The sequence below is a fragment of the Chinchilla lanigera genome, unplaced genomic scaffold (assembly GCF_000276665.1).
Source record: "Chinchilla lanigera isolate Chin_1 unplaced genomic scaffold, ChiLan1.0 scaffold00004, whole genome shotgun sequence".
NCBI classification, from domain to species: domain Eukaryota; kingdom Metazoa; phylum Chordata; class Mammalia; order Rodentia; family Chinchillidae; genus Chinchilla; species Chinchilla lanigera.
Genome location: NW_004955405.1, coordinates 36,371,911 through 36,395,290, shown reverse-complemented (window position 1 = coordinate 36,395,290; position 23,380 = coordinate 36,371,911). Strand labels below are relative to the sequence as shown.

At 44.6% G+C, this 23,380-nt stretch overlaps 1 protein-coding gene across 2 annotated transcripts in view; it reads right to left on the bottom strand.

Moving 5' to 3' along the window:
* Window positions 1-23,380, bottom strand: part of Ano4 (anoctamin 4) — a gene marked incomplete at its 5' end in the record, with an annotated part of 365,728 nt that overhangs the window by 320,450 nt on the left and 21,898 nt on the right. For both annotated transcript variants that reach the window (XM_005374542.2, XM_013518664.1), the window contains 1 exon segment: window positions 19,925-20,176. In XM_005374542.2, coding sequence (XP_005374599.2) covers window positions 19,925-20,176 — 252 coding nt within the window.

Below are 23,380 nucleotides of genomic sequence, written 5' to 3'. Positions count from 1 at the left end.
TCCTTCTCAGGTAGAACACTTCTGGTACGCCTACCCTAAGAGCTCTAATAGAGGTATAATCAACCAAGCACTGCCATTAACTCACCATAATCAGGGAAGCTACTGGCCTCACCTCGTGTGAGAGTGTGACTAATGGCATCCGTTCTCGCTTTGTACACAATCAGCAACTATTTCTTCCAGAACCCACGTTTGATTGAGTGACACCCCAAGAAAGCACAGGAACCGAGCTGGTCACCCGCAGCTACCCACCCACCCCCGGCTGGGGGCGGGGTTCCCCAGTGTGAATGCCGCCTGCCACAGTTTTCGCTGCTTCTCCCTGAGATTCGAAACAGGTGAATCCTAGATTTAGGTGAAAAGTGACTCCTGCCTGGATCTGGTTTGTTTCTTCTTTTCAGTTTTTAAATTTTCACCAGGCTGTGGGGGCAGCACGCAGCAGCCACACTCAGCCTGCTGAGCTGGGGCACGGATATGGTGCGTCTTCATTCTTCTTTCAACCTCGTCCCTCCTCCCTCTATCTCTTGGTTTTCTTCCCTTTTGCAAAAAAGATCTACCTTCCTGTTTCCTATTATCTAGCTTTTATTTTGCCCTTTAATTCCTTTATCCCTTGGGTTTCTCACAGAAGAGAAGCCATGTGATACTTATCGTTCTGAACCCAGGAAACCAGCTCCGTCTGTAGCCGAGGGAGTCTGGATTCACCTTCTACCTGGACCCGGCATGAACTCAATAAATGCGAAGAGGATTGATGAAGGAGCGGAAACATGGGGTTAGGAGTGCTGGCAAAATTCAAGAGCAGCTCACAAAACCCACAGGATGTAAAAGAAAGCACCTGAGGCCCACGTGAGCTGAGCCCCGGGGCACCCTGCCGAGGAGCAGGGATGGCGGCCAGGCAGGCTCCCACTGAGCAGAGGACTTCGGGCGGGCGGGAGGAAAGCGGGGAGCGGTGGGGAAGGAGTGGGTGCTCCCCGAGTAACAAGCCCCCCGGGAGCACGTGCTCCTCAGTGCAAACTGGCTGTGTTCACTTAGCCTTTCTCCCTGCGCTAGAGTTTCCGGCTCCCTTGCTTCCTTCTCTGACAGGGCCGACCTAGCCCAAGGCGGATCCTCCCAGATAGAGCTATAGTTTTTAATGTCTCTTCACATGTCTGGAAAATTTCTTTAAAATGTATAAATAAATAAAAAGGAATCAAAGAAAAAAGTCCTTGAGAAAAATGGCACATAGGATCAGGAAGTTCTTTTTTTTTGGTCTTTTTGAGACGGGGTCTCACTCTGCAGTTCAGGCTGGCCTTGGATGCACTTTGTAGCCTGGGCTGGCCTTGAACTCATGGCAATCCTCCTGCCTCGGTCTCCCGAGTGCTGGAATTACAGCACTGAGCTGCATCTCCAGCTGCATCTCCAGACCCTGCCCTCCTTTCTTTTCTTTAATTTTGAGACAGGGTCTTGCTAAGAGTTGAGTTGCCCAGACTGGGCTCCAAATGTGATCCTCCTGCCTGAGAATGCTGGGGTTGCAAGCGTGCACCAGCGAGCCTGACCTGTGTCTGCTTCTTTGTAAACTTTCCGCTCGGCATGCAAGGACCTTCTGTGTGGGGGAGTAAAGGCATGGTGTAGCCCCAACCAACCACCATGCTGAGTGGTCTGTGGTCCGCGCAGAGCCCCCGCAGCTAAGCTTTGCCTAGCTCCTCCCCATAGCCCTGGAGATGCAGGCAAGAGAAGGATTCAGAGAGAGAAATAACTGAGTGAAGACAGAGGAATCCATCATTATGAACTCGTGCTCCCCAGATTGGGATCTCAGCCCTGAGATAGCTCCAGGTTAGTCTGTTCATTATTTGACAAAGACATGCAGTTTTACAAGCATGCAGTAGGTGTTTAATAAACACATGGGGTGAAAGCAATGCTCCTGCCACACACCCACAGCCTGAGACTGTGCTCCAGAGCATCTCTGGGCAAAATATTTACCCCAGCTTTCCCATCCTCAAGTGAGGGGACTAATCCCTACCACTGGTGAGGTGACTGCTGCCGCCCTAAATATCTGTCCACCTGGAACCTCAGACAGTGCCCTTAATCTGAATAAAGGTCATTGCAGATGTAATTACCGTTGAGGACCTTGAGATGAGCTCATCCTGCATTTGGGTGGCTCCTAAATCCAATGGATTGTAAGAGAAAGAATAAAGGAAGCCAGCCAGACGAACAAAGAAAGCCACATGAAGACAGAGGCAGACAGCGGACTAGGCGGCCACGAACAAGAACCATCAGAAGCTAGAGAAGGAAAGGTTATCCGTTCGAGTGTTCAGAGAGCATACAGAACCGATAACCTGGGTTTCAAACTGCCGGCCTCCAGAACTGGAAAAAAAATTTCTGTCGTTCAGTGCTACCAAGCTTATGGTAGTTTGTTGTCTTGGCCCCAGAAAACTGAGAGTATCTTTACAGGGTCAGTGCGGACATCACATAAGATCACACACTGGGGTGCGGGGAGCACAGTATGAACTATTTAAAGTGATCCAAGTGGTTGCCGTCATTATTGAATCCCAGGATGTGGAAAAGGGACATGTCCTCTGACAGGACCCAGATTCCAGACCTGCACCTTAGGGTGAGTCCCAGGAGCCCTGGCCAGAGGGGACAGTTAGACAGCTGGCGACTGGATCTGCCGGCCTGATCTCCTTGCCTCGCAGATCCCAGGCCTCTGCACTCCAGCTGCGTGCATGTTGGGCCTTTGAGGCAGATCCATGCATCGGCTGGTGCAGGGAAAAAGGTCCCATCTGCTCCGGGCACCAGGCACGTTGGTGAGCATTGCACACACAGGCCACCATCTGCGCTCACAGCTCACAGCCAAGTGCAGTTCAGTGTCAGCCTTCCTTCCCTCTCCTTCCAAATGAGCCGAGTCCAGGGTCGGGGGGTGCGGGCCCAGAGTCTCCCCATAAACACTGCAACCCTGAACTGAGCCATTCAGAGAAGATGAGCTCAAGGCTCGAGGATAGACCCAAGTCTCTTTTGCTGTTATTGTTGTGTTTTCTTTTCATTAGCACACACTTGCCATATGTAATGATTACGTTCACTGTGGGTAGTTGGTATGTGTACGTGACACATCTTAATTCTTTTTACATTTCCCACCTCCCGCATCTCTTGGTCCATTTGCAAAAGACCTGTCTCCCTACTTCCTATAATCTATCTTTTACTTTGCTGTTTGTTTATGTATAACTTGGGTTTCTCATGTAAGAGAAACCAGGCAATATTTAAATTTGTGTGACCAATTTCACTTAACATTATGGTCTCAAGGTGCATCCATTTTCCTTCAAGTGACTCAAGTTTATCCTTCTTTATGGCACAGTAATACTCCATTGTGTGTAAATACCACATTTTCCTTTTCCAGTCAGCTGTTGATGCACATACAGGCTGCTTCAAAAATTTAGCTATTGTGAGTTGTGCTGCTATAAATATGGGTATGCGTGTGTTATGGCTTGTGTCTCGATGTCCCCCCAAAGCCTCATGCAGTCCTGGGTGGGATTTTTTTGAAGTGGCTGGATCTGGAGTGTGTGACACTGCAATTGATTCATGGTGCAATGCTAGGGTCAAGGGCACTAGGATTAAGGGTGTGAGTGCTGCTCACCCTAAGTAGCCTGGATAAGATACAAGGGGCAGAAACAGCTGTGTCACCCCTTGATGCTTTGCTGCCTTCTGCCTGCTATGAACTGTTTCTCCCTTGCAACGCCTGTCTGCCACGTCACCCTGCTTGGAGCCAGCCAATTATGGACCGAAATCTCTATAAACTGTGAGCTAAGTAAATCTTTCCTCCCTTAACTTTTGGTGTCAGGTATTTTGTCTCTCAGCAATGAGACAAGTCACTAATACAGAATTTATCATTGTAATATGATGTCTTTAACCTTTTTACGAAGATACCTAGAAGGAAGAATAGCTGGGTCAAATGGAATTTCTGTTTTTAGGTAAAGACTCATTTAGAACACTTCTGGAAAATTATACAATTCTCATGCTATCATCTGGCATTTCATTTTCAAAGGAAGTTTTGCTGTTTTGTTTGTATTTTTTCTTTTTTCTTTTTTCTTTTTTTGGTACCAGGAACTGAACTCGAGACCTCACACTTGCCAGGCAGGTGCTGTACCACTGAGCTATATCCCTGGCCCTGTATTTTTGTTTTTAAATTTTGTTTTGTTTTCCTTTTTGCATACACAAGATTGAACTCAGGGCCTTCACACTAAGTTATCGTAGCCCTTTTTTGATTTTTATTTTATTTTATTCTTTTGCTTATTAAGACAGGGTCTCCCTTTATAGTTCAAACTGGCCTCAAACTTGCAGTGATCCTACTGCCTCAACCTCCAGAGTGCTGAGATTACATGTGTATGCCACCATGTGCACCTTACTTTTTTTTATTTTGAAATAGGGTCTCACTGAGGCCCAGGCTGTCCTTGAACTTGCAGTCCTCCTGCATCAAGTACCTGAGATTAGAGCTATGCCAGCCCATGTATGGCTAAGGGCAGTGTTTTTTAGTATTGAATTAAATTGTATGTTTTTCCTTTATATTAAAAGCCACAGTCATTAAGTGAGTGGGGAATATATATAAATTGATCAGAGTCAGTGGGCAAAAGTGAAATATACATAGAGGAAGACCCATAGAGAAGGAAAAACTGCTGCAGGAATCGTGATTAAAGGAGTAATGTAAGAGAAAAGTGGCCTCTGAAGATACCACCACGTATTACAGCAGCCATTGATATTTTCCTACTAATCTATCCATAACTGTGTAAAGTTTGTAATGTTCCTATCCTATTTCATAAATGGATGTATGTTTATTATTATGTGTTTCCTACAACAACCATTGAGAATAGTTAATGATTTTTCAATAGGTCACTCATGTATAGCTCTATTTATTTTCTTTAGAAGCCACTTTGAAGATACCAAAGTATAGTACAACAACTCTTGATAATCTCCTACCTCTTTTGTCTGTAACTCACTATTATTTGTCTATTTGTTTTCCTGAGAAACTATTTTGTAGACAATAATATGTAAAATGATAACCATTGATAATTTCCTACCATTTTGTCTGTAACTTGCTAAGTCCCCCCTATTATTATGTTATCCTTCTTTTATTCTTTAAAATAAAAAAAAAAAAAGAGAAAAGTGGCATGATCGTCCCTGTAAATTTGATCATGTTTTCAAATTTCTCAACATGCTTGTATAAAAGTCAGCAGAGTCGCCTTTTTAACAATGAGAATGAAGAACAGGAGGCAGGTTCTTTGTTCTTCAGTCTGTGTTCATCAAGAATGAGCGGAGTGAGCCGCCTCGGTTCCTTCCCGTCCTTCCCATCGGGAATTCAGCTTCCTCTAAAGCAACACCTGCAGGGCTCCACCCTCGGTCAGGTCAAGTTCTCTGAATCAGCGTGCAAGGCCTTCCCAGTCAGGCCCATCTTCACCGCCGGGATAGGAAAAGGAGAACAGGTAGGAGGAGCCAGAGAAGAAAAGGAGTCTGTGGAGGCCAACAGGAAGGAGAGATGGAACTTTCCTCTCCGGACAGCACAACTGGGGACCGCTAAAAAGTTTTACAAAAGGAAGTGACATAATCAAATCTGCAGCTCAGAGAGAGTAAGCCAACAGCCGTGTAGAAAGTGGATGGCGGACAGTGCAGGGAAGACTAGCGACCTAGCAATGGTGCAGTTGAAGGACAGGAGGCTTGGGATCAGAGAAGTAGACACGACAGGATTGCCGCCTCAGTGTGGGGAGCAGAACAGGGGGAGCCGGCACCTGTGCTGGGTTTATGGCTTGGCCAACTGGGCTTACCCACCAAGGTAGAAAACGCAGAAGAGACAGCAGAGAAATTGGGGAAGGAAGATGTTCTTTTATTAACCCCAGTTGGGATAACTGTGGGACATCCAACAGAAACCTCTAGAAGGAAGCCAGAGAAGGTCAGGTGGGAGGTCTCAGCCCAAGGACAGATACAGACCATAGGGGAAGTAGGGTACTGGACAAGACCAGAGGGGCAGCTAGAACAAGAGAGGAGAGCGAGAGCAAACATTTTGGGCACATCGACATTTAAGGGACATATGCAGCAGGAGTTACTGAAGAAGGATAAGAAATAGAACCTCAAATGGGACAGAACCGTTCATCAGAGGGCTCCCAGGAAAACACCACGTACGAGTTGAAACAACCAAAGACAGTGAGCAAAGACAAGGGCAGGAAGTTCTCTACTCCTTTGACAACGAGCGGATGGTTGATAACTTGAGCAGAACACACTGCGCCATCCCCGTGGAAGAGCGGCCAAATGCAGGAGAAGGGGATAGGGCAAGGTGGAAATATGGTGAGGGTGAGCCCTGCTTCTCTTGGGCAGAATTGGGCTATTGCAGAAAGGCCCAAGGGCACTCGCTTGAGAAGACTCAATTAAGAGCTAGGATTTCCTTGTTGGTTTTTCTTTGTTTGTTTTGGTTATAATTTGAGAATTGGTTTCTATTTGTTTATAAGATATACAACATGAGTGAGTACGTATGCTACAGGAAACAAAGCAGCAGAGGAAGGCAGCAGAAAAATCAAAGTCCCGGGAGAGGTCAAAGGGACAGGACCCACTTGGAGAGAGTGACCAGGCACCAAGGGAAGATACAAGGAAGGAGATGAGAAACGAGTACAAACTAATCACTGAGTCATAATTTCCTTTTAAGATGCTCCAAGGGGACCAGGATCCCACATTTCCTTTTTTTGTCAAAACCCCACAACACTCTGCACAACAGCAATCACAGAGGAGGCTCTTGGTGAAGACCGGATGAGGCAAGCAAGTGCAGTATGCAGGTTTGAGGCAGGGGACTAGAGCGTGTCAGAGCGGCTGTGTAGACACGGCCCTGCACCCGACACCAGCAGGGAGTGATGTCTTCAACTCTTCTGGCCCAGGACCTTCACAAGACCAAGCAGAGCCCGCCTCTGACGCCAGTCTGTGGCAGGAGAACAGGGGGTTTTGACGGGATGGCTTTGATCTGAACTCAGAAAGAGGATATAAAAGATACTGACCGCTGAGCTCTGGGCTACCATGAGCCTCCTCACCGGCCCGCAGGGTACAGGAACTTCCCTTCCTACTTTACCCGGCCCGCTGTCTCTTGGGACTTTTCATAGCACCTTCTCTTCCAGAGCTCTTCCTCTTCTTGAGCACTTCTATTGCCTTAAATAAATGTTAAACTTTCACTTTCCTTAATTGCTCTGCCCAGTTCTGTGAATGGGACAGTAAAAGTCTGGAACGAACTGACCGGTCCCTGTCATACCTGATAACTTTTATGGTCATAAAATAATAGCAGCCGTTAGGCGCCGTCATTGTTCTAAGAATCTTATGCTGATTCATTTCTTGAATTCTTAGAAAAACACAAAAGATGCGCTTGACATTATCAGCCCTGCTTCACGGATTTAAATAGTGCGAGGAAATAAATGATTAAAACCAAATTGGAAACTCAAGGTTCTTCTGGTTTGCTTTGTAACTTTCAGCCAAAGGATAAAATCGTTTCTCGCCAAGATGGGGGCACCAGGAAGAAGCGCAGCCGCCAGGAGGTGCTCCCCAGCCTGACTCGTCACGGCGGCCCATCCAGCTCTCCCAGACCCAGGGTGCACTGTCATTTTTGCTCTTCTTTTCTCTCTTCTCTCTTTGTTAGGCCCAAGTATGCTCTGCAGAGGTAGTTCTTCCCTTACCCTTTCACCCCTTATTTTCAAATAAACTTTTGGCGCCATTTTCAGCTTGTCTCATCCAGTTCTTTGCTCAAGACAAGAAGGACCTGGAATACTTTGGTTTGGTGAGCCATCTTTAAAGGAACTACCTGACAACACGGCGATAGCTCTCTTCCGGTTTTCTCTGCCGCTCCTCCTAGGGTCCCCTCGAGGCTGTGGCTGCTGCTCCCCCTTTGCCCACTAGATGGGGTCTTTCTCCCTGCTGCTCTCTGCCTTTGGGACCAGCCCAGGTTACCAGGGAGGCACTGATTCCCCACTGGGTTCATCCTCAGCCAGCTGCCGCGAGTGGTCCAGGTAATCCTCCAATTGGAGGTCAAAGTTCAAAGCCAGCCTGAACTACATAGTGAGATAGTGAGTGAGAGAGTTCCAGGAAGATGGTGGAGTGGTAAGCAACAGAGAAAGAAACTCAAGCACGCCTGTAATCCCAGCACTGGGGAGGCTGAGGCAGGAGGACTGTTGTGAGTTCGAGACCAGCCTGGGCTACACAGTGAGCTCAAGGCCAGCCTGAACTGCTTAGTGAGACCCTGTCTCAAAAAGACAAAGTAAAAAAAAATTGAAGAAAAGAAGAAAAAACTCTCTAGATTTGGTTTTCCAGGTGTTAGAATATAGCAACATGAGAAAGAGAAGGGAAGTGGGTCCCCAGGACCCAGGAAGTATCTAAAGCAGGAATTGAAGCCCATGGGGAGAGCAGAGAGAGAGAGACTTCAACAAAGAAGAAGGAGGTGGCAGATGGCGCTTTCTCCCTGAGCCCAGACTCACAGCATGGAAGGGCAGCTCTAACCTGCAGACACACAGTGACGGCTGGTGACCCCAGAGGCCTCCATGGAGACATATCAAGGGATGAGAGCAGTAGATGTAGCGGCCTTCAGTGACTGGTGAGTTATTCAGTTTCAGAAGTCCCCCACAAGAGGGCGATTGGCCAGTAGTCATCTTGGGGTGGGGCCAACGGAGCTCAGAACTCAGGGCAGCTGTGGGCCAGCTCCATTGTGGCTCACAGTGGCAGGGGCAGGCCGCTGGGTTCAAGTCTGCAGGAGTCAGAGAGCTGAGTTCAAACCAGCAGGGAGTCAAGTTCAAGTCGGCTGGAAACACACAGGTCACTGAAGGCTGAACAAATCTAGTTGCAGCCTCACAGTCAGAAACCAGCCTGAACTTCGGTGGAACTAAAGGTACAGGCTTGCTGGGATTGTCCAACACCCTGCCATAAAGCTACAGCCGGCTTGCTGGGATTGATCAACTCGGATCTGGACACACCCACATCTTCTTCAAGAGACAGCAGAGACGCACCTTGAAGTAGACATTTTTTTCTTAATTCTCTGTTTTTCTTCTCTCCTGTTTTTTTGTTTTTTTGTTTGTTTGTTTGTTTCTAGGGTTTTTTTGTTGTGGTTGGTCTGTTCTGTTCATTTTTATTTCTTCCTTCTCTCTTTCCCTCCCGTCTTCAGCACCAGTTTCCCAAAGTTTGCAAGATCTTTTGTCCTCCAGCCTTCCTTCTGATCTCTTCCTCTTCTTCAATGTCTCTATTTTTTCCTCCTAACCCCTTTTAAATTTTCTCCCCTGGGGGTAAAATCTCTATATTGGGGACTTACTTACTACATACAAATTTCTGGTTTGTTTTAGATTTTGTTATATAACCACCATATGGTTAAAGATAGCAAATTAATAGTGACCACAGACGGTCATTTTCTAGGCTGCATGTGATGCTATTGTTATTGCTGATTGTAATACTTTAGCCAAGATGACATAATTGTTCTAACCAGTTGTTCTTTCTGGTATACCAAGACTAAGATTGCCTAAGGTTCACAAAAAATACTATAGACCATGCCAAACAACCAGGGTCTGGGCCAAGTAGGCAGCAAATTCTCATTTCCAATAAATTGAACAGATAGGATCTTGCAACACACTCAAAATCCAAAAGCTGGCCACACCTGGGAGACACCTCTGACAGGTAGTCATTTCCTAAGGGTTCTGAATACTAGCAATAAAGTTACTTACCATAAATAATTTATAAGCATCAACCCAGGAATTAAACTACAAAAAAATAGAAAATGAGAAGACACTTAAACAAGATGCAGCTTCCAGACTTCCAGCTCAGCAAAAGCAAACCCTGGGGGAAATGAGGTGGAATAACCTGAAAGCCACCCACCTGGACTCTCTGAAGTGGTAACAGCAAAAGTAATAAAGCCGATGGACAAGGCTCCAGAAATAATCAAATCAGAAATAATTTCTCAGATAACTACAGAGATGGTGACCATAACGGAAGCGTAAAAATGTTTCTCAATAAGTAGTGCAACTGAATTTACATAACAATGTATCTCTGAAGATGCAGGCAGATTTTCAAAAACAGCTCAAAGGATGAGTGGGGTTAGGAAGCGAAGAGGCATCACCTAACTACTTGTTCTCCTGTCCCTACTTACAGCATTCAGCCTAGCACTACTTGTTCCAGCACTCAATCACATTATAAACTAATTTTCATCATGCACAAATGTAAATCCCACCTTTGGTGTCATCCTGAATGTTTGCTACTCTACTTTGTGTAGGAAGGCTCCAAAGCATAGTGGTAAAGCAGGGCACATAACATTGAGATTGTGGTCCTTCCAAAAATAATTAAGGAAAAGCAATTAAAACCATTTTATCCAGCAGCCTTTAATGTTGAGATTCAATGCTTTTTCTCAGTTAAGGAAATGACGACAAAGGGACAGGATTCACTGCTACAAGAATTACAGGTGAAAGGTGGTGCACATATGAGCAATGTCTAAAAGTCAGTTAGATATAACTTTTAAAAATGTGTGACTGCATTTTATTATGGAAGAAAATAATGGTCAAAGTAACACTGAAAACCACACATGAAGAGCCCAGGGTTACAAGTAAGCAGGGATGACTATCCGTATCTCCTAGTACTTGGTTACTCAGAACCTATCTATAAGCTCTGTCATTCTAAGACCTGGTGATTCTCTAAAAAAATAGCGAAAGACTACCCTCTGTCACACTTACCCTAGAACGGGAGAAATAGTTGAATGTGAGGGTTGCAAAGAAGCACACAGCGGAAGGAGGTGGAAGACCACCAGCTGCAATATCAGCAACTGTGAAAATGAGTGAATGCAGAGGGAATCCCCCATGGCCAGAAAAACAAATATTTGAACTAAGCAGGTGTTCGCAAACTAGACAGAAATCTGTTAAGACTGAAACCATTAATGGTGATTAGATGAAGGTAATCAAGTATGACTGTAATCAAAGTCTAGTGACCGTTACAGCATCTTAAAGATTAGAAATACAGCATTAATTGAAGGACAGAACCAAGACTCAGACTAAAGAGTTATTGATCATTTCTTACGTATCACATACAAGACCACAGGGGTCTAAATGTGAGTCCTTTTCTCTGCCTGCATGGCACACACCATTTAGCAAGGTAAAGATACACACTCGACGGCTATACACAGAGGTTAATTGTCTAAATTTGATGCTATAGGATCTCAGGGGAAGGAGAGTGAGGAGCCCTCGGGAAGCCCTCACAAACGCATTTGAACTAGATCTTGAGTTTCGTCAAGCTAAGAGAGCAAAGAGAGTGGTCAAGATAAGTTTAGCATTAACAAAGGGTGTTAAAACGAGACAGGCCTGGAGCACAGTCGGTTGGGGCCACAAAGCTTGCCAGACAGACTGGGCCAGACCAGGAGGATTTTAAACCCCATGCTTTGAAGTATGGACTCAAATTACAGGTGGCCAGGGACCAATAATGGAATAGGGAGACTGTGTTTATTTTATTGTGGTAAAATGTATTTAACAACAGCTTTACCATTAGTGAAATGTAGTGTATTCATCTTCTGTGCAACTATCACCATGATCCAGTTTTATGGTTCTGCTTCCCTCCCCTGTTCTCGATATTTCATATAAATGAAATCACACTGTATGTGACCTTCTGGGTCTAGCCTCTCGCACTTAGCAAAATGTTTTTAAGGTTCACCCATGTTCCGCATCCCTTTTCTTGACTGCATACTATTCCACTGTTTGGATGTAGATATACAGCATTGTGTTTATCCATTTATCAGTTGATGGATTTTGCACTGTTTCTACCATTTGGCTACCAGGAGTAGAGCTGCTGGGAACACTCACCACAACTTTTTTAGTACCTGCTTCTGATTATTTGGTGTGTATAACCAGGACTGGAATTGTTCATCTAGTAATTCTGTGTTTAACTCCTTGGGAAAACTTCAGTAGTGGTTTTCAGTTGAGAAAGGCCAGTGATGGTTTTCAAGTTGAGGAACTGCAGATTTAGATGGATGCTTTGGACAATGTTAGCAAGTGGCGGGGTAGAGGTGGGGATAGACTGCAAAATGGTGCAGACTGGGAAGTCTACAGCCCCACTGGATAAGAGAGCTATAAGCCTTGATCCATGGCAGGAGCAATAACCAAAGGAATAGAGAGAGGACACAGGGGCTGATCAAAAAATGCAGTGTGTGTTTACATTTTTAAAATGTGTTACAGAAAAGACACATTGCCATTAACGGCCCTCAGAATCCTCCCCTCACTTTGAACACACGTATCCCATCATTCCTGCCACTTTCTGAAGCAGTTCTGGAGTCCTCTTTCCTGAGTGTCTTTACAAGGTGTGGTCAAAAATATGGTGACTGCTACCACCGCGGGCCACCCAAGGGAAAAGCAGGCTCATAAAAATAGGACGTGTCTTCGTCCATCTTTTTGACCAGATCTGGCAACATGTCAGTACTTACTCTTCCCCAAAAACAAAATGACCATGAAAGGTGAATATTTTTGACTCAGTTCAAGACAGCAAAGCAAGCACAACAGTACAACTAACAACACTCATGAAAGAGGACTTCCAGAACTGCTTCAGAGAGTGGCAGGAAGACGGGACAAGTGTGATGGGATAAGTGTGCTTGAAGTGACAGGAAGCATTTTGAGGGAAATTAATGGTAATGTGTCTTTCACCGTAACAATGTTTTAACTGAAATGTTCACCACAGTTTTGGATCACGCCCTGTGGCCTACTTGAGGGGCATGTCTGAGACAGAATGAGCAAGAGCTGATGAGCAATGAATGTGGGAAGGAGTGGAAGAGAACACTTTGTTCAGAGCCCCACACGATACTGTGAGTTACACACTCACAAGTCACCTCCCTAACTAGATGCTGAGCTTCAAAGAGAAAGAGTCACTGTCTTAGTCACTCATAGCCCAGTCCTAGCACAGAACCTGGCCTGGGAAATGAACAAAGAACAGTTTTAGTGCCTGACTCACGAATGGAATCAGTCATGATCCACCAGACAAAAAGAACTGGTAGACAATGACTCCGGGTGAGGGGGGTTAAAGATGACTCTGTTGAAGATGATTCCCTTTCTGAGAGTCAGGCTGGGTAGTGATGCAGTTTGCAGAAACGAAGAACACAGAAGTGGTTTAGATAGGCACTTGTGAAACATAAGAGTAGAGCTGTCCAAGAGACAGCTAGAAATTCGGAGCTAAATCTTAGGGGTAAATTTCACACAAAGGATATTTTTTTTGACATATACTATTGGTAGCTTTACTCATTAAAATGTCTCTTGGAGATCTAGCTGCATGAGTCACCTCAAAATGCCACAGTATAATGGTATAAATCTCTTACAAGGAATAACTACAAAACATGAAAGCAAAAGTATGGGATGTTTATGGCTTAATCTAAATTATTCTGACAGCCAGCACACAGGTAGGCTTAGGCACATTCCAAATCCTGTTTGAGCAGGCAGCCTCTGCTGTCCTAAGATGATCTGCCTTGGGGAGACAGGTCTTTAGAAGAAAGTTTAGGTGGGAACAGGTTGAAAATAAGACAATCTAAACAAGGCCTGAGGAGGACAACATGTGTCTTCCAGATAAATATACTGGACCGGCCCCAAGGACTCAGATCGGAGACCTACTTGAGAAAAATGAGCTCTTTGTGTCAAAGGGACCGTGTGTTAGAGACAGATTGACGGGCCATGGTAGAATGTATCCTGTTCCCAGTTATTCACAGTTCCCTGATTCCACGTCTGTTTTACATGTCTTCCAGTACTGGTCTATGAGAAAGAAAGACACACACCACTTGGGCTCGCCCCACTAACCAGCTTGCAGGTACACCCTAGCTCTGAGTCTGTTTCTAGGGACCGGAATTTGCATAGCTATGCTCCCTCTCAAGACAATACCAGTTTGTGAGGGGGTTTTTGTTTCCTTTTTTAGTATACTGGTAGTTTGGTTCACAAACTCAATTCTTTCCATAATTCTGGATGAGAACCGAATCAAATTTCCCCATAAGGTCAACTTTGAGCCTAATCATTGAATTTGATTCGGTTCTCATCCAACTAGGTTTGTGACCAGAATCACGGGAAGTACCAAGTTCATGAACCAAGATAGCACTGTATCCAAACAGTGACAATGGAAAAGTCAGAATATATATCTTACAAGTCAGAAATATCCCCATAATAAGGGATAAGCAGACCTTCCACTTACAGCTGTAGATTAAGCAAATGTCCTACATGAAGTGCTGTTTAGGAATGCAGAGGTATGTTTTAATAAAAATAATACTGCTAGGATTTTTAGAAAAAGGATTATTCCTTTCATAGTATAGCACCTGCCTTTTGGTGACCATACAGTTTGTAGTATTTTATTTATTTATTTATTTATTTATTTATTTATTTATTTTTGGTCTTTTCAAGACAGGGTCTTGCTATGCAGTTCAGGCTGGCCTTGAGCTCACTTTGCAGCCCAGGCTGGTCTCAAACTTGCAACGATCCTCCTGCCTCAGCCTTCCAAAGGCTGGGATTACAGGCATGCGCTACTATGCGCAGCAATATCTTTTATTTGTACCTAACACTAAATTCCAAATTTCAAGACCAGAATCATAGAAATCACTTGGGAAATGGTTAGAAGTGTAGATTCTCACCACCAATTATCCGAACCTACTGAATAAGGGCCTGCAATTTACAAGATCAAGGTCATTTATATTCATGATAAAGTTTGAGAACCACTGGCCCAAACTTTGGGACATCAGTTTTAACTTTGTTGGAAACACTTGGTTATCTAATCACTTACACATCCCATTAATCACCAAGTGCTCCTGAAGTTATCTCCAAATGCCCCCCACATCCACCCCTTTGGGAATATTTTGCTCAATTCCCACTCATGCCTTCTTATTTCTTATGTACTGCATTTTGAGTAGCAAGCATTTGGATACTTAGGTACACGGTGATGGTACAGGAGCATCTTAATGCTTCTGATCCTAAAATACAGCATCCTTTGCAAATCAGATTTAGTGCAGCTCTCATTCAAACTCTTTGATTTCTCGTATCAGAAATTCTCAAGTAACTTCACAGCCACATCACTTCATTGGCTTTGTCCTCATACGACACGAACCATTCCCTGATTCACTGACATTTCCAATCTTCTGAGACTAAATAGCTGCATGTGGGGAAGAATGAACAGGATTCTGCAAGATCAGAAATTAAACACCAAGACACGGTCTTGGATTCTGAAAAGAACAACAGAGCTAAAACTGAGGAAAACAGGAAACTGAAGAAAGCTCGGTGATTTATTTCCTAGCCAATTCTCTTGTCAGATGAACATTTGCAGTGATTCCATTAGTTCTAAAGTACAGGCAGTCCCCAGCTTGGGTCAGTGTTTCTCAAAGAAGTAGGATAGGAATGGTTAAGATTTCTTTTTTCCTTTTGTTTTTGAGACAAGGTCTTGCTGTGCAGTTCAGGCTGGCCTTGAACTCACCATGGAGCTTAGGCTGGCCTTGACCTCTTGGTGATCCTCTTGCCTCAGCCTTCCGAGTGCTGGAATTATAGGTGTGTGCCACCACACCCAGCATTAGTTAAAGTACTGGACCTGCTGTCAATTAACACACAGAATACCAAAATAAAATGCCAGAGTAACACCTCCAAAGAACTCAACTACTGCAGGAGGCAATACATCTATGGGCAATGCATTCAGGGCTTGGCCTTGAACGTGGAGGTCACACTGACCCCCTGCTACCCCGGAGTGAGATATGTGTACAGACCCCCTTGTTGGAACTTCAGCCTTCACCTGATCAGCCATGCTACAACTCACCTGCCCTTTTACTGTGACGTTTTCTACTGACCCAGAATCCTAGGAAAACACAAATCACTTTCCAGAAAACATATACATGCTGCAGCAAGTGGTTTTACTGTGCTATCTCCCTAACTTAAGTACGTTAACTCTCATGTCTACTTCGCACAGAAACCAAACCAACACATGATTAAAACTGAAACATCTCCTCAGGGTCATTTTGACAAGAAGAAAAATTTAAAGGGAGGGAGAACAGTTGGTAAAGGCCATTCCATTTTTCAAAACAATTATACAAAATGTTTAATTAAAACCAAAGAAAGGAGAAAAAGAAAAAAAAGTGAATATAAAGTGGTTACAGTCATGATATATATTAATCCAAGTACATATATTAATCCAATCCATTAAATGCGAATGGTCTCATTGTGTCAGTTAAAAGACAGAGATTGTAAGGAGCAGATAAAAATAAACAGACAACCCAGCTCTACCCTGTCTACAGAAAACTCACTTTAAATATAGTGGTTTGGAAAAATCCACATTGCACTGGACGCCTGGACTCCATTCCTCTACACCACGGATTTAGCCGGGCTAACGCTCCAGCAGAAAGGCTGCAGAGAGGCTGGCCACACCGTGTGCAGCAGCGGTGGTCCAGGGGCATCTCTGGGCATCTCTAAAGGGAGCACATGAGACATGGGTTTGTTGGCAAGGTCAGATTTCCCTGATCTCCCTGACTTCCCGCATCAGTAGCTCAGGTTGCAGGGTCATTGTCTGTGCCTACTACCTCTGAAATTTCAGTGCCTCCTGGTTCCTTCAGCATCGATTCTGAAAGTATCTGGTCACGATTTGTTGAAAGACACTGAATTCATGCTCTTAAATGGAGGCCTCTTCTGAGGTATGCTACACGTTGGCAAATTCATGGCATCCTCACAGTTGGGCACAGCTCAAGAATTAAGAGCCCACACACATTTTTCTAAGCCTGCCTAGTACACTGTGCTGTTGCTTGGGTTGTCCACTGCACAAAGTGGTAAGCAGGGTGAGTCCCACATAAGAGAACCTGTTACCCGAGTTAGTCCCACACAAAGGGGGTGGAGGATGGGATGGGGTGGTGGCAAGAATAAAAGTGGCTAAATGGAACGAGAGCTCAAGATGCCCTCATCATGTAGGGCTGTTTCAATGCCCTCTACTATTGTAGAGTGGAGGAGTATATACAAGGTGGGAAAATTATTTTTAAATGTGGTTTGCAGGATTTTTTTTATATAGTTTGGGTTTTTCATGTAAGAGAAACCATGCTCTATTTAAGCCTGTGTGTCTGATTTATTTCACTTCACATTATGGTCTCAAGAGGCATCCATTTCCTACACATGACTCAGGTTTATCTTTCTTTATAGATAGTAATACTCCATCATGTATAAATTCCACATTGCCTTTGCTTATTTCCACGATTTAGCTATTTATTATAAATTGTGCTGCTATAAACATGGGTGCGCATGGATCACTATAATATGATGTCTTTAACTCTTTCTAGTTTTAGTTTTTTGAGGAATCTCCACACTGGAGAAATTCTTCAACAAAAGAAAATTCCAACTCTGGAATATATCTGTATAGTTCCAGGTACCTAAATCTCGTGAGTTTCTCTCCAGCAGTCCTGAAGCTTTCAGAGAAAAAAAAAAAAATCATATTAGAACTGGTGGGGAAAATGCCTGGCAAAGTCTGGAACTTGTAAGATATTCTGACAGGGATGAACTGACTCCTGATTTTCCTTTTACCTAGCAACAGACAAAAAAACGATACAAACAAGTACTAAAATGAACTTTATCTTCTTTAAAGCAGAAAGAATTAGAGGGACACTAAAAGCTTTCACATAAAAATACATATTAAAATCAATAAACTGCTGTAAGAGAGCAAATAAATGTAGTAGTTGGCCTACATATAATTTTGAGACTTACAGAAGCTGTCTCAGCACACAGTTTTCCTCAATAAAATGGTATCATATGCTTATGTAGTGAAGCTCCAGATGTTCATTCTTGCTTTGTAAAGACACAAATGGTAATAATCGCAATAATAATAACGAACTGTCACTTAGAAAAACTTAGCATTTTATTTCTAGAAGAAAATTCTCAGGAATGAAGAAGGTAACAGGCTTTATGTTGTTTTCGAAAACCCACAGGTTAAGTATAGAAGCCTCCTCCAAAAATCAGATCGCTCCTGAGTAGCGTGTGCTAGAGAAAGAGAAAGAGCCAGCCGCAAGGGAAGGCGATGGAACGTACCTCTGGCAACCGCCGTATCACACTCCTCCTTGCCGGAAAATGCCTTTGCTGCTCAGCAGCCCGGGCCAAAGAAGGCACTTTATTTCCTAGCCTCGGACTATCGCGCTAAACCTCGCAGAGCCATTTTCCTTCGTGATCAGATCAAAACCCGGGAGATTTCAAACTTAGTCTACATAAAATTCTCCAAACCCTACGTCATGATTTTTCTGCCTGGAGAGTGACCTTCAATCAGGATAATCAGAGAGCGGGTTGGTTTTGCCATTCGCAGAGCGGACTCCTGCCAACGCCCCCCAGCAGTCTGTAACAGCCCCTCCTCCATTCGGATTTAGCCACTGAATCGAAGCCCTCTTGGCCAGGGGCTCCTCAAGGTCTGCGTGAGACCCTCGTGAATCCAAGTCCCAGGAGAGCAAAGCCTGCAGAATGCGTATTGCTGCTGCTCATCCTGTGCCATGCACAAGGCACTGCCTCGGGTAGGGCCCAGGGATCTTCATTTTTAACAAGTTCAATGCTGATTCTTAACATTTAGTGAAGCCTGCGATCTGCTGCTTTAGGGATTGCTTTGGATCGGCCAGGACTTCTGCAATATTAGCATGTCATCTGTAGGTGGCAGCATCTGAAAATTATTGAATGTCATAGACTCCAACACTCAGATTATTTCCAGAACAGGAATTACACACGGGGATGGGGCTTTAGCTCAGCGGCATAGCGCCTGCCTGGCAAGCATAAGGTCATGAGTTCGATTCCCGGAACCAGACAAACAAAAACAAAAAAAAGGAATTACACAAGTTTGGCTGACTAAACCATTATCTTAGGCCAGGCATGGTAGTGCACGCCTGTAATCCCAGCACTCAGGAGGCTGAGGAAGGAGGATCGTTTCGAGTTCCAGACCAGCCTGGGCTACAAAGTGAGTTCAAGGCCAGCCTGAGCTGCATATCGAGACCCTGTCTCAAAAAGACCAAAAAATAAAGAAATAAATAAACCATTATCTTTAAGTGTTATTTCTGCAGACAAGAAGTGGGACAGGAGAGATTCTGCATCATTTACACCTCCAACTCAGACTCTGCAAACCAAACAATCAACAGCCCATCTTGGTGTAGGTGGGGCTTTCTGCAGTGGACTTCCAGTGTGACATAAGTGACCCATTTTAAAGCAGGATGGTGGAAGCATTTTCTTGCCCTGCGTAAGTCATGACTTCCAAGGGTCACAAAGCTCAGTGGTTGGCAAACACTCCCTGTGCAGAGGCCAGAGAGAAAATATTGCAGGTTTTATGGGCCGTAAAGTCTCTGGCACAGTTACTGAGTTCTGCCGCTATTGTCCAAAAACCACGAGATAATCCACAAAAAGAATACATGTGATTGTGTCCCATTAACACCTTATATGTGAATACTGAAACGAATTTTATATCATTTCCGTGTCTCAGAGTATCACTATTGTGAAAGTTTTTGCCCAACCACTGAAAAATGTAGAAACTATTCTCAGTTCCCGGCTGTACAAACATGAAAGTGGCTGAATCTGACCCATGAACAGCGCTGGGCAGCGCCCCAACATAGATCTGTCTGGTGGAGCAACATCAACTGCTTTTAACTGAGGTTTTCAAAAGTAAGTTTTTGATGACTTTTTTTTAACACAAGAGATTTAGTCCAAGATAAATATGTTGTCCCTAAAAGAAAATTAAAGAAATTAAACAAAAAGTCATCAGGCAGACTGGAATTCTGATTCGGCGCTGACAGCCAGTTGACATTTTACTGAACAGAACTGATTCTCAGGCCACTTTTCTCCAGACACAGCCAGCCTTCCTCCAGCACCGCAAGCTCGGCAGGGCTGGGGACCACGGAGCTGCGGCTGGAGTCCAGGGGTCCCACAGCAGAGGCGCAGGCATTCGGGGACAAAGGTGGGAAGGGAGGAGGCACGGGAGGCCACACCGTTACCTGTCGTGTCCTGGCTCAGGGTTTCCTGGCTGCTGCTGCTGTAAGAAGGCACTGGGGTGATGGACAGCGAGGCTGGACAAGACAAAGGTGTGGCCAGGTCCGTCCTGCAGGTGAAGGATCGGTGGTACACAGGGATGCCAGCGTCTCTGGAGACGAAGAGGGGCAGATCTGACGGGAGCGGGGGTCTGCCTTGTGCGTATGGATTCTTCCAGTGGGTGAGCCCGATTGCAACAGGCCCAGCAGCATCGTAACCTGGTGAGACAGACACAGGAGGTCAGCGCTGCAAGCAGGGCCTTATATTGTGTTTGCTTTTCTACGCCTGAAGGTCATAGGTGTGAGTCAAATCAAACAGTACTTGAAATAAGGATGTATGTTCATAACACACAGGCAGGTAACATCATACTCAGGAATCCCTTTCGTTTGTCCAGCATACATTTATTATATGCCTGGTCTGCCCTCAGCCAGTTCAGAGTCTGACAAAGGACGTAACCTCTGGGGCCATCAGTGGACACAAAACCCATCAAGGAACCAAGGATGCGGTGTTCATCTAAGAAATCATTGCAGACTATTTGCTAGCCACTTCTATAACTGGTCTCCAATCCTCATACCAATTGTGCAGGGGAACTATTATTATTTCAGCTTCACAGGTGAGGAAATTAGATCTCAACTTGATCTACAGCAAATAGCTGGCACGTGCCAGGGGCCGAATTTAAGACCAGATCTGACTGCCAAATCTATGCTCTTTCCCCTAAACTGTAGTAGCCACGGCACAAACCAGGATGGAAAAGATAGGAGAAAGCAGGACAGAAAGTATCCCCCGGGAGCTGAGGAAAAGAGCCCTTCCAGACAGAAGGATAAATCACAGAGACGACAACACAAACTTTCTCTGTTGACACTGCTTGCAGCCTCGCCAGAGGGACAAGTCTGTGGTGCAGATGACTTGGGTTGAGTCCGCCTTTTTTTTTTTTTTTTGGTGGTGGTTGTTCATTTAAAGCACAATTAAAATCGAAACTGACTCTAACCTGAGGGGGGCTCTGTTCATGAAGAAGACACACACAAAAAGAAAACTCATCAGAAAAGGGTGGGCAGGGACAACCCGATCCCTCTCTGTGTCCTCGTGGTTCCCAGCACGGTGTGGGAGGACCGTTCAGCCTCCACAGGACTCACGAGCGAAGCCTAGGAATGAGCAATCCACCTCGCTGTCACTGAATAACAAATCCACCGACAATGACAATAATCTCTAGCACTTACTGGCCCTGGGCTGAGGGATCTCCCAGCACCACTTCATTTAAACCTCCCAATAATCCTGTGAGGCACCTTCTATGAGTCCCTCTGACAGATGCAGAAACTGAGGCCACCAGTAACTTCCTCCAAGGTCAAAAGTACACAGAAGCAACAGTCAACATTCAAGTTCAACTCACCAAGCCACACTGTCTCACTAAGAGAGCAACAGAATGAGGAATTCTGGGACTTGGAAATGAGGCTTGCCCTCCTTACACATCACTCTTACATTATTTATTCCCTCCAGAACAGTTTTTCATAGAGAAATCTTGGTTGACCACAATGCCCAAGGAAAGGGAAATGCTGAGGACATGCTGACTGGGTTGTTCCAACACGGCTCAGCTGGTCACCTGCCTCCAAGGTGCCTCCAAGGACTGCAGCGAGGGCAAGTGAGCCTCTCTCAGGGGAGGGTATGAAAGCTCTGGGGGCCATCAGTGCACACGAAACCCATCACAGGACCAAGGATGCTGGGAAAGCCTCGACTCAATGACACCAGCCACAGGACTAAGCCCAGTCCTGCTTCCCAGACTAAACTTTGATATAAACTTGCGATCCATATTCTTGAATCTACCACAGCTCATAAAATGGGATTCGGCCCTAGAAATGACATCCCACAAAGTTCTGTTTAAATTGATGTTCCTTATGTTCTTATTCAAAAATGTGGGGGAAAAAAGCATTCTGTATTGCCTTCTATTTATACCAAAGAATTGTCCCACAGGGAAAACAGGATGACAGGATCCAGTTTCCCCTGGCCTTGGTGCTTCACTTAGAAACTTTCTTGCATCCTTCTCCTTCTCCTTCCACTTTCCCAAGCTCCTCCGGAATCATTATGAGGAGCATGGAACACTGGGAAAGGATTACATTCAAGGCTTCATTAACCAAAGAATGGGTGAACTATGTGACTGTAAACAATGGGATATCAATCAGCCTTAGGGAAGAGAGCTTGCCCTTTGCCTCAAAGTGGTGAACCTGAACACCTGGCAAGTGAAACAAGCCAGGTGCGTAGAGAAAAATCCCGCACGATCACACTTATGTGTGGAACCTTTAAGGGAAAAGAGTCAGAGGCATGAAAACAGACAGTAAAATGGTAGATACCAAGAGGACGAAGGAGGGGGGAGACAAGGATGTTGGTTTCAGAGCATCAAGTTGCATTTCTGTAGATCAAAGAAGTCTAAAGATCTAACCAACAGCATAAACACTACAGTAACTAATGCCATCCTCTGGAAGATTGGATTGTAAGTGTTCTTACAACATACACACCAATAAAGGTAAGAGTGACAAATGTGTTGATTTGCCTGTGGCAATCATTTCACTCTGTGTATCGAAACACCATGTTGTGTATCTTAAATATATGCAATAAAAATAAATAAAATATATAGTCCCTGATTCATCATAACCACTTTCTTCTCTAAAAGTTTTTTTTTTGGTACCAGGAATCAAACTCAATCCTTGTGCTTGCCAGGCAGGCACTTGTGCCACTGAGCTATATCCCCAGCCCTCCAAAAGTAATTTTTTAAAAAGTCTTTAAGGAATTTTGAACTGTCCACAATTTTAGGTTTTGCCACTTATAAAACTAAGCAAATGTGCAGCATGTGTTTAAGTTTTAAAAGATATTGTTCATGTGACAAACGAGCCCTTCTTTTAGTTTAGAAAATTTTCACATCGTTTACCCCAGCAGTGGTTCTTCAGCAAATATTTCAACCCGTGTTATTGATACAAGTGAGGGCTACGATAGACTAGAGATGGACTAGGCTAGATTTAAAAGTAGCAATGAGGTCAACGTATTTTGAGGAACAAGCAGCAAGGGAGACAGCTGGCATCTAAGATTCAAGTTCCGGGAATGTCACACTGGCAGCCTGCCCATGGGGAGCTCAGTTCCTTTTCAGTTCAGGGTCACTCTGGCCCTCTCTGGACCCAACATTGTGAAGAGAGTCAGAAGGAACATCCAAAATTGCAGGGCATCTTGAGAGAAAAAAGTGTTAGTTACATATAAGGTTCTTAAATCTCTAATGCATAGATGAAAAGGGAATTTACTACAAGAAAATGAGTTATCCACCAGGCTCATGCATAAACAAAATGATTTGAGTCATCATGTTTTTGTTCCCTGGATTTTCTTTTCTTTTTTCTTTTCTTTTCTTTTCTTTTTTGGATACCTCTGCTTTCAGCAGGCCCTGC